Genomic DNA, 14,937 nt, shown 5'->3' on the forward strand with positions numbered 1-14,937 from the left:
AAATCTGAACTCATCATGAGGGGCCCACAAATTTCATGCAATTCTACTCATTTTGCCATGGGGAGGAGATAATCATTTGGAGTTTTACAGCTAATTTCCTATGATATCCGAGTGAGTGTGACTAACAAAATCAAAGTCAGTAATTCGATCATAATTACTACAGATTTAGATAGGTGAGTTAGTTTAGCCAGCTATCAAAAACATATGTTTTGGTGACACATTTAAGCAGATGCTCTTATCCAGAGCAACTAGGGTTAAGTGCCTTTCTCAGCACGTTGCTGTACTACAGTATTATAATTTATTAATTGAAATATTAATATTTTTCATTTCCAAAAAGGTCTACCTATTTTTCATGAAAGCCTCTTTCTGTGAATATTGGTCCTGTCAATCAACAATAGATCATAATAATACCCCCTACCCCATCCTATCCCTTACACCCCCACCACCAAAGTGATCCACGGGCCTACAAAAGTGAGCCGCCGTTAGGCCTCTCGGGTGGCGCAGTGGTTAAGGTGTGCTGTGCCATCAGAGTCCCTGGGTTCGCGCCCAGGCTCTGTCGTAACCGGCCGGACCGGGAGGTCCGTGGGGCGACGCACAATTGGCCTAGCGTCTCCCGGGAGGGCTTGGTCGCGCACCAGCGACTCCTGTGGCGGGCTGGGCGCAGTGTATGCTAACCAAGGTGGCCAGGTGCACGGTGCGGCTGGCTTCCGCGTTGGATGTTCGCTGTGTTAAGAAGCAGTGCGGCTTGGTTGGGTTGTGTATCGGAGGACGCATGACTTTCAACCTTCGTCTCTCCCGGGAGTTGTAGCGATGAGACAAGATAGTAGCTACTACAACAATTGGATACCATGAAATTGGGGAGAAAAAGGGCTAAAAAAAAAATGTTTCCGAAAGTGAGCTGCCGTTGCCCATCCCTGGCAATTGTTTTTATTGTTTTTATTTTTTTACAAATATTACGTGACCCTAAGTTTTATGTCATTGGTGTTATAGAAGGACATTTAGCAATCCCTCGAGCGGCAAATTGTTATTGGCCTCCCCAATATATTAAAGAAAGTTATTAGCTAATCACACCCTTTTAGTATGTCACAAATTTGAGGATTCCATTGATCATTTAGTATGTGTAAATGGAAAGTGTCATTGGTGTTACTCAATTTAAAAGAAGGGAAATGACATTGTGACCTTAGATTTGAACATTTGTGGCCTCCATTTAAGAAAATCCACTATTACCTTAAATGTGTCATTGGGGTGACAGTCATTGGTGTGACAGTCATTGGTGTGACAGTCATTGCTGTCACTACTCCTACTGATGGCACAATGTAATCATAATGGTACAAATAATTAGTCATTAAACTTCCACATTAGTTGATTTAGAATAGAACCCATTTTTTAAACATTAAAAAACTATTTTTGCCAAAATGCCAAGGCCAGATACCACCGCAATTCAAGAACGACCCAAAACTGAGCCTTATTCTTTCTGACTTGACATTGGCAGGATTCTATTGTAACAATATTTAGAATGGAAACATAATATACGTAATACTATTAAATTGCCCATGTTTCATCAACTAGATTCAGTGGATCAAATGGATTGTAAAAAGTGAGGTTGAGGCAGCCATACAACATGTGACACATTTTACAATGAATCATATGATACAGTGTCTCTATATCACCTAACTACCATGGTGGTGGCTAGGCAACTATTGTGTACACTAACAAAATCCTCTGCAGTTTCTAAAATTTCTTACACTGAGTGATACAATACAATGTGACATACTTAAACAATAAGGCATGAGGGGGTGTGGTATATGGCCAATATACCACGACTAAGGGCTGTTCTTAGGCACTAAGCATCGCAGAGGGCCTGGATTCAGCCCTTAGCCTTGGTATATTGGCCATATACGACAAACTCCTGAGGTACCTTATTGCTATTATAAACTGGTTACCAACATAATTACAGCAGGAAAAATAAATGTTTTGTCATACCTGTGGTATACGGTCTGATATACCACGGATGTCAGCCAATCAGCATTCAAGGCTCTAACTAGTTACTAGTTACTAACCAGGTTACTAGCTTGGACGGAATAGGGTAGTTTTGCAGATTAATCTAAATATTCATGTGACCAAACACCCCGTGTGTGTAACACCAATTTTGCAAGAAACCACAGAGCTATGTGCACAGATCTAAAGTTAGAATTGGGCTCATGGAGACTAACCCTAAATGGGAGTGAGATAAACAACAACAACAACAACAAAATCACAACAACATGAGTGAGTCTGCCCGTTACCATTGTGCAGGGCCACAGTGGCCCTACAGGGCCTGGCCCAGGTACCAGTGAAGTAGAGTGAGGGAGATGGGATTTAGGACTGGCTAGGGACTCCCGGGGCTGGCTCTGGCTGGCTCTCAGTGTGCCTCCTGCTAGTGCGTTTGGTGGGCAGGTTGAGGTTGAGCTGCTGCCAGTAGGACTGACAGTACTGGTTGATGAGGCGGATCTCCGGCTGGGAGGAGAACTGCGGGGGCAAGTTGTGAGGAGGGGGTGGTGGAGGCGGAGGGTGGTGGTGGGGGTGTCGGTGGTGATGGGGGTTCTGGTCCTCCGGGGGACCGTCCGGGGAGGTGAGGGCCTCCACAATCTCCCGGTCCAGGATGCGGAGGGCCACGCGGGCCACCGTGTGCTTGAAGTTGTTCTCGGTGGCCAGGCAGTTGTACAGCCCCCCGTCGGCATGGCTCAAAGACTTAAGCAGGATGCCGTGACCAGTCTTCAGCACCTCTCTGTCTCGGCTCAGCTGGGTGGGGGAGAGAGGAAGATAAAGAACATCATTGTGAGAGAAAGGGAGAAGACAACATTATCTACAGCCATCATACAAAAGCTATCTGAATTTAACGATCCCTTAGGCCTTGTCGTACCACTTTCCTCCTGCCATCTGGTTTCTGGTAGAGCCATTTGACTGTCGCTTGTGGAGATCTGGGTTGGCACTCCAGGAAAGTGCTACTCCCCTCCACCCCAAACTGCACTGTTTCACTGAGACGCTTCTCAACTGAAGGGGAGATAATCAGAGAAATACAGTGGAGTAGACATCTGAATCAAAGGCCTTTTAACCCCGTTACAGTGGTTAACTCATTTGTGAGATTTTGTTGTGAGACCTTTGTATGCAGTGACATTATACTCCTTAAAAAATCAAAATAAATCACCAGCCCAGGCTTTCAGATACACACTCTTTATAAAATGAAATATGAGATCTAATGTTCAGTACTTTGGCTGTGATCACATACCTTTTGCATTGAACCCTCTGCACTGCCGCAAGGGGTCTCCATGCTTAATATCCTGTCTTCTGCTCCGCCTGTGAACAAGAATAGGAACAGTGGATGACTATACATTATCACAACATTGACTTATGCCTAAAACCCAGTATTCAGTTTGGATGGAATGATATCCTATTTTAAACATCTAAACTAATACAGTACAAGCATGTTATGTAACCCCTTAATTGGTGCTGAGGTGCCTAACCTCTTGGTGGAGGGGCTAAAGGCAGAGCAGGTCTCCCCATCCCAGGCACAGTAAGGGTCTCTGGCCAGGCAGCAGTCTGAACAGGCCTTCCCATAGACGCCACACCTGTGCAGGGACACCTGGGTAAGCCCCATCTCTGACGACACATACAGCTGTTGCTGTGTGTCAGAATGGGAGAGGATGGGCTATCAGAGGCATAACAACAACAGCAACAACAACAACAATAGCAGTAATCATAGATGAGCAAATTATAATTGATGAAGCCTACCCTTTTTGATGATAGCTTCATAGTCTTAATAGGAGCTGGATTCTGCAAAAAGAAAGAGCACATAAGGGGTCAGGAAAAGATAATATTGCGGAATTAAACTTTTGGATTGTCCCATCTCCCTTCACATATTCAATCAAACTAGACAGTGATTCACATGAAATAGTAAAATTATTGTCATTACCCTGAACACCTCCACCTCCTCTAACGTGAGCTCTTCCGTTGTGCTAGTGTCTTTAGGAAGTACTATCACCTTTTGGACTGTCCCACGATCTACAAAAAAAGAGGGGACATCTCAATTTAGGATTTGACCCAATCTGGGGCCGTATGTATCAAGCGTCTCAGAGTATAAAGGCTGATCAAGAATCAGATCCACCCCCTGTCCATGTAATCTTATTCATTGTGATCTAAAAGGCAATAATATGAGATGCAAACTGATCCTAAATCAGCACTCCTACTCTGAGATGCAAACTGATCCTAAATCAGCACTCCTACTCTGAGATGCTTGATACATAGGGCCCCTGATTTTCCCCCTCAGTAAAAAGGAGGAAGAACCTGGCTTGCAGCGTGACTCACCAGTGCCCAGGAAGAGCACCTCATACCTCCCGTCCACAGCATCCACCAGGTCCACCACGATGGAGGTGAAGCGGTAGTCCACCCCCGTTCGCACCACCAGAGGCCTCTTGTGTATGGGGTAGACAGAGTGGTACATGAGGGGGTGAGCCCTCACAAAGTTCACAGCCTCATCCGAAAACTCCTTGGTGGAGCGGAGGCCTGGGGTAAACGTTCCTCCTGGACACTGTAGATGAAGAAGACAGAGAGCTCTGGTTGAACTAGATCATGTTCAGTAGGCACCAAATGGAAGAAAACAGTCTGAAACAGGGAAGGAATATCAGGACTTGTCTATCAGAACTGCATCCTATCGTTTTCCATTACACCACGATGTGCACAAATGAATACGACCGTCATGTAGCACATCTTGCTGTATGTTGCATCATGGGAATTATTGGATTTTGACCACACAAAGACAATGACAGTTTGGCACATTCTTTCTATAGATTATTTGTTGATCTAGATTTAACAACTTTGACGCTATAGAGGACATACAGTACTCAAAAAACACTATCCATAATTTATTTGTTTGTTTATTAGGCTACTGTCAAGTAGTCAAATCATCTACCATTAATTAATCTGTTATCTCATTATCATGATGCTACATTCCAATGGAAATATATACAGTATTTCCTGGAAGTATTTGGGACTGAGTGTACATACTGTTCCAGGGCGAGGGTAGGGGATCTTTCCAGTGTAGGGGGTCCACTGGTAGTTGTGTCCGTGCTTGTGTGAGAAAGGGCCATTGAAGACATTGCGGATGTCGGACATAGAGTAGACACACACGGCTGAGCCCTTAAACACAGAACTAAGGAAAGAGGTGGAAAGGTGGTGGAAGAGAGTCGTCAAAATAAACTACCCAAGGTTCTAAAACTTAAAGTCGCGGAGAACTACTGGGTGGGCAGGCTATGGTTTCAGTTCAGCACTAACAAAAGACATAGAATGTATGGCCGTGGGCAACATTTTGGAATGATTCAAGTGATATATTACCCCGCAGTGGAAAAGACGGCGTACACGACAGGATTGCGAAGGTCTTGTGTTGGCTGAATGAAGACATCCTCTGAAAGGAAGCATGTTGACATACAGTACCAGTCAAACGTTTGGACACACCTCCTCCTTCAAGGTTTTTCATTTTTTAAACTGTTTTCTACATTGTAGAATAATAGTGAAGACATCAAAACTATGAAAAAAACACATATGGAATCATGTAGTAAGAAAAAAAGTGTTAAACAAATCAAAATATATTTTAGATTTCAAATATAAAATATATTTTGGTTAATACATGATTCCATTTGTGTAATTTCATAGTTTGAATGTCTTCACTATTATTGTAGTTGTAAGAGTGCCTTTTCTATAAACAAGGGTCAAAACAAGGTGAAAGGCTGTAAACATTCAGAGTAAAGCAACATTGTGGTTTTCCTTTATCTGCAATTGATTGAATTGCAGCCTGCTGTCATTACAGTAGCAATGAAAAGCAGTCTCACTCAGCTCGTCGAAATAGGTCTCCACACCATCGCTCCCTATCACTGAGCACACCAGCCGAGCTTTCAGGAAGGTCGTCCACTTGTTGACCAGTGACCTCTGACCCCCATCATCATTCTGGGGAGGTGAAACAAAGTTTGGAATCATTTACACATTTACATTTGCAAGATCACTCAATATCATCACCACCACCATTTGGCATTCTAGGGTCCAATGGTTGTGTGTTCAGTGGGCACAAAATGGGAGAAGATCCTTTGAAACGAAGGTATTACCATAACTTCAATATGAAGACTTACACTGAGTGTACAAAACATTAAGAACACCTGCTCTTTCCATGACAGACTGTCCAGGTGAAATTTATGATCCCTTATTGATCCCCTACAGTGTAGACGAAGGGGAGGAGAATGGATAAAGAAGGATGTTTAAGCCTTGAAAATTGAGACATGGATTGTGTATGTGTGCCATTCAGAGGGTGAATGGGCAAGACAAAATAACGGGGTACGGTAGTTGGTGCCAGGCACACCGGTTTGTGTCAAGAATTGTAACACTGCTGGGTTTTTCATGCTTTTCACGTGTGTTTCAAGAATGAGTCCACCACCCAAAGGTCATCCAGCCGACTTGACACAACTGTGGGAAGCATTAGAGTCAACATGGGCCAGCATCCCTATGGAACACTTTCCACACCTTGTAGAGTCCATGCCCTGACAAATTGAGGCTGTTCTGAGGGCAACTCAACTCAATATTAGGAAGGTGTTCCTAATGTTTGGTATACTCAGTGTATTTTCTGTTTCATAACGTTTTTTCAAGATGTGTGTTTGTGTGCGTGCGTGTGTCTTTGTGCGGTCAGGGGGGATATACGGGGGTCTCTCACCAGGCATACTCGGCCCACCCTGGCCAGGACACTGGGGCTGGCCCCCCCGGCACCATCCAGACTCTTCTCCCGGAAGAAGAAGTAGAGTTTATCATCATTCCTCTCGGAGCTGTCAGGAATCTGCTGGATCTTAACAAACACTGGCTCTGGAAACGAAGTGAGGGAGATTAGTCCATTTGAGAAAGGAGGGTAAGCAAGAGAGTGAGAGAGAGAGCGAGAGAGAGAAATATAAGCGATGTACCTAGGCACAGACAGCTGGTGTGGCTGACTTTTTCTCAGGGAAAAGCAGTCATGGGTTGCTCAGTGTGTCACCTGTGAGTCAGAGGGGCCAACTCACCATTCAGCCAGCGGGAGTCATATTGCTCCGTCCTGACAGCAGGTCTGTCCCCCAGGGTTCTAAAGATGGCCGGATCCGTGCCCATGAAGTCAACGTGGACCCCTGCATACAGATTCCCATCTGTATACAGGGAAGGAAACAGCACAATGGATTATGATAATGGCTATAGGTACCATAAGGGAGGACTGTGGTGGGAACTGTAATGATGAACAGATAAGAAGAGGTCTCACTGATAAGGGCCGCAGCGTTCTCCTGTCGAGGGTCATATGAGCATTTCCCTTTCCCTGAGTCCCCATAGCCAGGGACCAGCCTAAACAGGTACTCCTGCACAGAGAGGGCAATATATGGAGGTAGGAATGTTTGTGTGTGTGTCTGTGCGCATGTGTGTGTCCGTACCTCTGCTCTCCATCCTCTGTTGATGAAGGTGCAGATAGGCTTATAGGCCCCTGTGCCACAGGTGTATAGGTGTGTGCGATTCCAGGGTTCAATCAGACGCACAAAGTTTGCACACTCCCCCTGATTAGTACAGAGGGAACAGAGTTACAATACACTGTACATACTTTACATAAATACAACAACAACAGCTGAATTTGTGTAGCACGTTTCATACATCAAAGCTAAAAGTCAAGAGGTAAAGGGCACTCACCTGCCCACCCTTTCCAGTCATTCTACACTCTCCTTTCCTCTGGGTAGTGGCCGGCCAGTGAATCTGAAGGAAGAAGAGTACAAAATGCAACATTTCAGATCTGGTGCCTCTACATGGAGACATAACATATTCTAAGCCTTATAATACGATATCACAAAGGCATAAATACCTGTAGACATAAAGTATTACTATTATTTGCACTCATAGGCCTACAAATGGCAACAGAATTATAGTGGGCAAAAAAGTATTTAGTCAGCCACCAATTGTGCAAATTCTCCCACTTAAAAAGATGAGAGAGGCCTGTCATTTTTTTTGATCACACATGGGATAGAAATTTGATGTTCAGTCCATATTAATGGATAGTGCAAGTGTATTGCCTAATGAAAAACTGTGTACATTTACTGTACTGTAGCATATTACATTCAAAGGGCAATTTTGGAACATGTATCTTGCATTTTTAGCCATTGGATTAACTGGTTATTTCAATAACTAAATTGAGAAGATATCATTATGTGTTTTGGTGATTAAAATCAATGTTGTCATGGTATTTCAAAGTTTACTTATATTTTGGATCAATGGTTGTGCTGTGAAAGATGTCTTCAAGCAAAATTAATGCACAAGAAAAAGTTCTGAATATGAAACTTGCTGTATTACAAGTCTACAAGAGTTTTGTACTAAGAGTTTTGAAAATTCACCACATACATGTAAATAAAACACTAGAATGGATCCTGGAAACAGGAATACAGGACGGCCATCTTGGTCAGGAAAATCTAATCAGGTATAATATGTATCTCTATGGAATATTTATCATAGGAGTCATTATAGTGTTTGCTCTTACTATGAGGGGCTCCTTGTTGATGTTGTGCATGTCCAGGGCCACCAGGTACTCCCGGCTGCCCAGGTAGAGACGGCCCTGGTCCTGGTCCATGTGCAGGATGCGGTAGTCACTGGTGTTGAAGGAGAAGGAGAAGGGCCGTGCCGTCCGCGTCTCCAACAGCTCTGGACCAGCACACAGACAGAGAGGCAAACAGACAGACACATAGACAGACAGAGAGAGAGAGAGATACAGAGAGACAGACCGACAGACATGCAGACAGACAGAGACAGACAAACATTCAGACAGACAGATAGACAGAGACAGACAGACAGATGGGCGGACAGACAGACATAATTAATTTTGATCTGAATACATTTGGGGACAGGAAATACCTTGGACTTGGCTTGAGAAGCATCAAGGACAGACAATGTTAATGTACCATGACACATTAAACAGTAGAGGGAGCCAAACACCTCCCTCTTTATAAGTGTGAGGTGAGCCAAGGCACTGAAGTAGGTGGGGAAATTAAAGATGGGTTCAGCTGTCTCTGTGTGTGTGTGTGTGTGTGTGTGTGTGTGTGTGTGTGTGTGTGTGTGTGTGTGTGTGTGTGTGTGTGTGTGTGTCTATCAAGTCTCTTATTGTCTATATTAGTTTGGGTTCTAGCTCAGATTTACTGGCCCACCACAATGGGGATAGATACCACGCCACAATCCAAAGTAATGTGTTTTATGGTCAACCGTCTAACACAACACAGGATAATGGCACTTCTCTATTGGACGGACAATTTCAATCCTCATATTCATGTGACCTGCAGGAGGGGGGTGCAGGGAGAGCAGCTCGTTGACTTTAGACATAAATTCTGGTTATGAGGGCGTGAAGACAATGCCACCCTCCAACTATACGAGAGTGGGTGTTAGTTTGGCGATGGAGGCTTGGGGGGAGTATCTATAAATGACTCACGTTAGCCTCATACCAGACACACTTTGATCTCACCAGGTATTACTGCCCTTCCAACTGCTAACCTGTCTGGGCTCCGTCCGAAACTTTAAATACATGAAAATAGCTTGAGCCATAGTGATGTAAGGTCACGGTCGTACGCCGGCCAAGGTTCTGGGAACAGGCTTTGGACGATGCTCAATGGAGAGAATCTTTTTTTACCTTTTTATCCGAAAGGTATTCACTGTAAACCTACATGGAAGCAGAACCTTCATTTAGCTCACACTAAGTTCCACAAAAAGAGGATTAATTTGTGCTTGGAAAACAAAAATGTTTACTTCGAGTTAAGAAAGATACATCCTAGTTGTACTAAAACACATTTAAATATAACGTAACCCTTTCAAAAGACATGGATATTAGTTAACCACAAACCTGTTAGGTCTACATTTACGTAGGTATATGACAATGTATCTTTTGTATTAGAGATGCATATATGGCAGATATATCTTCATGAATGACCATACACTTGCGAGAGTACAGTGGGGCAAAAAAGTATTTAGTCAGCCACCAACTGTGCAAGTTCTCCCACCTAAAAAGATGAGAGGTCTGTAATTTTCATCATAGGTACACTTCAACTATGACAGACAAAATTAGAAAAAAAATCCAGAAAGTCACATTGTAGGATTTTTTATGATTTTATTTGCAAATTATGGTGGAAAATAAGTATTTGGTCACCTACAAAAGTTTATCTCAATACTTTGTTATATACCCTTTGTTGGCAATGACAGAGGTCAAACATTTTCTCTAAGTCTTCACAAGGTTTTCACACACTGTTGCTGGTATTTTGGCCCAACACGGACTTTCAACTCCCTCCAAAGATTTTCTATGGGGTTGAGATCTGGAGACTGGCTAGGCCACTCCAGGACCTTGAAATGCTTCTTACGAAGCCACTCCTTCGTTGCCCGGGTGGTGTGTTTGGGATCATTGTCATGCTGAAAGACCCAGCCACATTTCATCTTCAATGCCCTTGCTGATGGAAGGAGGTTTTCACTCAAAATCTCACGATACATGGCCCCATTCATTCTTTCCTTTACACGGATCAGTCGTCCTGGTCCCTTTGCAGAAAAACAGCCCCAAAGCATGATGTTTCCACCCCCATGCTTCACAATAGGTATGGTGTTCTTTGGATGCAACTCAGCATTCTTTGTCCTCCAAACACGACGAGTTGAGTTTTTACCAAAAAGTTATATTTTGGTTTCATCTGACCATATGACATTCTCCCAATCTTCTTCTAGATTATCCAAATGCTCTCTAGCAAACTTCAGATGGGCCTGGACATGTACTGGCTTAAGCAGGGGGACCAGTCTGGCACTGCAGGATTTGAGTCCCTGGCGGCGTAGTGTGTTACTGATGGTAGGCTTTGTTACTTTGGTCCCAGCTCTCTGCAGGCCATTCACTACGTCCCCCCGTGTGATTCTAGGATTTTTGCTAACCGTTCTTGTGATCATTTTGACCCCACGGGGTGAGATCTTGCGTGGAGCCCCAGATCGAGGGAGATTATCAGTGGTCTTGTATGTCTTCCATTTCCTAATAATTGCTCCCACAGTTGATTTCTTCAAACCAAGCTGCTTACCTATTGCAGATTCAGTCTTCCCAGCCTGGTGCAGATCTACAATTTTGTTTCTGGTGTCCTTTGACAGCTCTTTGGTCTTGGCCATAGTGGAGTTTGGAGTGTGACTGTTTAAGGTTGTGGACAGGTGTCTTTTATACTGATAACAAGTTCAAACAAGTGCCATTAACACAGGTAACGAGTGGAGGACAGAGGAGCCTCTTAAAGAAGTTGTTACAGGTCTGTGAGAGACAGAAATCTTGCTTGTTTGTAGGTGACCAAATACTTATTTTCCACCATAATTAGCAAATAAATTCATTTAAAATCCTACAATGTGATTTTCTGGATTACTGGATTTTTTTTCAAATTTTGTCTGTCATAGTTGAATTGTACCTATGATGAAAATTAAGGACCTCTCATCTTTTTAGGTGGGAGAACTTGCCCCACTGTATATGCATACCCTTAGTGTGTGTGTGTGTGTGTGTGTGTGTGTGTGTGTGTGTGTGTGTGTGTGTGTGTGTCACACCCTGGCCATAGAGATGCTTTTTATTCTCTATTTTGGTTAGGCCTGGGTGTGACTAGGGTGGGCGTTCTATGTTCTTTTTTCTATGTTTTTGTATTTCTTTGTTTTTGGCTGGGTATGATTCCCAATCAGGGACAGCTGTCTTATGTTGTCTCTGATTGAGAACCATACTTAGGCAGCCTGTTTTCCCACTATGGCTTGAGGGTAGTTGTTTTCTGTTTTGTGTTTCTGCACCTGACAGGACTGTTTCGTTTTTGTTCATTCTCTTGTTATTTTGTTTTGTGTTCAGTTTAAATAAAAATAACATGAACACTTCCCACGCTGCGCTTTGGTCCGATCCTTCATACTCCTCGTAAGAAGAGGAGGAAAACCTTTACAGAACTACCCACCAAGAAAGGACCAAGCAGCGTGGTAATGAGAGGCAGCGATATCTGGAGAAATGGACATGGGTGGAGATACTGGAAGGCAAGGGACCCTGGGCACAGGCTGGGGAATATCGCCGCCCCAAGGAAGATCTGGAGGCAGCGAGAGCTTAACGGCGGCGATATGAGGTGAGGCAGCGCAACAGGCACGAGAGGCAGCCCCCAATTTTGGGGGGGGGGAGGAACACAGGGAGATTGGCAGAGTCAGGCGATAGACCTGAGCCAACTCCCCGTGCTTACCGGAAGAAGCGCAGTACTGGTCAGGCACCGTGTTATGCGGTCGAGCGCACAGTGTCGCCAGTTGGCGCTCATAGCCCGGAGCGCTATAGGCCAGCCCCACACAAGTGCCATGCAAGAGTGGGCATCCAGCCAGGGTGTGTTGTGCCAGCTCAGCGTGTTTGGTCTCCGGTATGCCGTTTCGGCCCAGGGTATCCTGCGCCGGCTCTGCGTGCTGTGTCTCCGGGGTGCTGGGAGAGTGCAGTGCGCCCTATGCCTGCGTTCTGCCCGTGCCGGGCGAATGTGGGCATTGAGCCTAAGGGGAAGATGCGAGTGGGGAAGATGCGACCTACTATGCACCAGATCTCGTGCTCACCCACAGCCCGGTTCAACCTGTGCCTGCACTCTGGAGGGTCCAGGCTAAAGTGGTCATCCAGCCTGGAGGAGTGGTGCCAAGGCTGCGCACCAGAGCTCCAGTGCTCCCCCACAGCCTGGTCCATCCGGTGCCTCCTCCACGCACCAGGCCTCCTGTAGGTCTTCCCAGCCTGGTGGGTCCTGTGGCAGCCCCACGCACCAGGCTGTCTCTCCGTCTCCTCCCTCCAGGTTCTCCCGCCTGTCCGGCGCCGCCAGAGTCTCCCACCAGTCCGGCGCCTCCAGAGCCGCCCGTCAGTCAGGAGCCGCCAGAGCCGCCCGTCAGTCAGGAGCCGCCAGAGCCGCCCGTCAGTCAGGAGCCGACAGAGCCGCCCGTCAGTCAGGAGCCGCCAGAGCTGCCCGTCAGTCAGGAGCCACGAGAGCCACCCTTCACTCCGGAGCCGCCAGAGTCGCCCTTCACTCCGGAGCCGCCCTTCACTCCAGAGCCGCCAGAGCCGCTCTTCACTCCGGAGCCGCCAGAGCCGCCCTTCACTCCGGAGCTGCCAGAATTGCAGCCCCTCAGTCCAGAGGTGCCCCTCAGTCCAGTGGCGCCCTCTACGAGGGTCTTCAGTCCGGGGCCCGCTGCTACCTAAGTGGGCCAAGACTGAGGTGGAGCACGTCCCGCACCCGAGCCGCCGCCGTAAGAAGGGGGGGGGGGGGGTACTGTCACACTCTGGCCATAGAAAGGCTTTTTATTCCCTATTTTGGTTAGGCCAGGGTATGATGAGGGTGGGCGTTCTATGTATTTTTTTTTTCTATGTTTTTGTATTTCTTTGTTTTTGGCCGGGTATGGTTCTCAATCAGGGACAGCTGTCTGTCGTTGTCTCTGATTGAGAACCATACTTAGGCAGCCTGCTTTCCCACTATGGGTTGAGGGTAGTTGTTTTCTGTTTTGTGTTTCTGCACCTGACAGAACTGTTTCGTTTTCGTTCATTCTCTTGTTATTTTGTTTTGTGTTCAGTTTAAATAAAAATAACATGAACACTTCCCACGCTGCGCTTTGGTCCGATTCTTCATACTCCTCGTAAGAAGAGGAGGAAAACCGTTACACAATGTGAGTGTGCACATCAGAGAAGAGAGAGGGCAGCAGAGAGGGGTATATGAATGTGTTTGGTGCCGTTATCTGGCCCTCTAACTAGGTGGTGAAGTGTGGCCGTCTGTCTGTCTCTCTCGCAGCTGTGTGACTGATCTGTAAACAATCCGTAGAATTCCGTCCGTCACCGCTCCGTGGAGCGCCTGGGATTCCGGCCGCTCGGTGTGCGTAGGGAGGACAGGGAGGGCAGCGGGCTTCTATTCTCAGGGCTCCTCTCATCCCATTCCAAGTGGGTTTATCCCGAAAATCCAATATCTTTGGGCAAGGGTGGGACAGAGGGCTGACTGTTTGAAAAAGGACACACCTGCTGGCCATCAAGGTCAGGACTAATGGACCCTCTGAGGCTGTTTCTACACTGTGGGGAAGGGAAGGCTAGTCTTAAAACAGGCATGTTGAGATGTACTTACTTACAATATGCTGGGTATGCCTACACTACTATACAACTGCATCACCTAAGAGTAGAATCATGCAAAGGTTATGCAGAGTTGACGACTTAAATGAAATTCACTGAGTGCTATATAGTCTGAGACATAGTTTCTGCTGGTTTGTGGTAATAGGATAGCGGGGAACAGTCACTTATAAATGATTTCACTTCCCATAGCAATGTTCCAGTTGTAAAGCAGCGACAATCTCACAATCTAATCATTCGTCTCCATCATTAAAATGAGAATCCAACGTTGTCTCTCTCTTGGAAGATAGCACTGATGGCCACTTTGTTTCAGGATCCTAAGGGCATTTGTGTGCATTGTTGTCTATTGTTAGATATTACTGCACTGTAGCATTTGGCTACACCCGCAGTAACATCTGTTTCAGCCACATTGATGCCGTATGAACTACAGTAGCCCATCTTTCCAAACTGGATCATTCTGGATCACACTTCTTGTAGTGACCTTTAACCTTTCCACCTCCCGACCTCCATCTGTTAGCGGTCAAATGATCTTCTTCCCATGGCAAACCAACAATAAGGTGTGAAGTATGTGTCGTGGGCAGCTTCACAGGCAGAGGCCATTGTGTTGACTGGTGCTGAAGCCTGTCGATCCTCTCTGGGGGAGCAACCACACTGACGCTTATACTGTACTAGCACAGAGTTGTAATACTTATCACTGCATCCTGTATCAAAAGGTTGGCTGGTCCTCATTAAAGTCCCGTAGACCACTTCACTGCTCCCTTTTTGTTTACAAAACTCTACTACAC

General features: G+C 45.7%; 1 protein-coding gene across 2 annotated transcripts in view; it reads right to left on the bottom strand.

The window, feature by feature from the left end:
* Positions 1–745: 745 nt before the first annotated feature.
* The window catches only part of LOC110492274 (semaphorin-3F), a 48,293-nt gene continuing 34,101 nt past the window's right edge, over positions 746–14,937 (bottom strand). Inside the window, exons 3-18 of one of the 2 annotated variants that reach the window (XM_021566456.2) lie at positions 8,555–8,715; positions 7,717–7,779; positions 7,467–7,586; positions 7,301–7,394; positions 7,071–7,190; positions 6,734–6,879; positions 5,865–5,979; positions 5,371–5,440; positions 5,044–5,188; positions 4,345–4,567; positions 3,953–4,041; positions 3,772–3,813; positions 3,504–3,661; positions 3,269–3,336; positions 2,903–3,033; positions 747–2,781 (exon numbers count right to left, since the gene is read on the bottom strand). In XM_021566456.2, the coding sequence (XP_021422131.1) occupies positions 2,359–2,781; positions 2,903–3,033; positions 3,269–3,336; positions 3,504–3,661; positions 3,772–3,813; positions 3,953–4,041; positions 4,345–4,567; positions 5,044–5,188; positions 5,371–5,440; positions 5,865–5,979; positions 6,734–6,879; positions 7,071–7,190; positions 7,301–7,394; positions 7,467–7,586; positions 7,717–7,779; positions 8,555–8,715 (2,168 nt within the window). In that variant the 3' untranslated portion in view covers positions 747–2,358. Of the gene's footprint in view, positions 2,782–2,902; positions 3,034–3,268; positions 3,337–3,503; positions 3,662–3,771; positions 3,814–3,952; positions 4,042–4,344; positions 4,568–5,043; positions 5,189–5,370; positions 5,441–5,864; positions 5,980–6,733; positions 6,880–7,070; positions 7,191–7,300; positions 7,587–7,716; positions 7,780–8,554; positions 8,716–14,937 lie in introns of both variants that reach the window. The other variant, XM_021566454.2, reaches the window with a different exon arrangement.

Source organism: Oncorhynchus mykiss, chromosome 16, assembly GCF_013265735.2.
Source record: "Oncorhynchus mykiss isolate Arlee chromosome 16, USDA_OmykA_1.1, whole genome shotgun sequence".
NCBI classification, from domain to species: domain Eukaryota; kingdom Metazoa; phylum Chordata; class Actinopteri; order Salmoniformes; family Salmonidae; genus Oncorhynchus; species Oncorhynchus mykiss.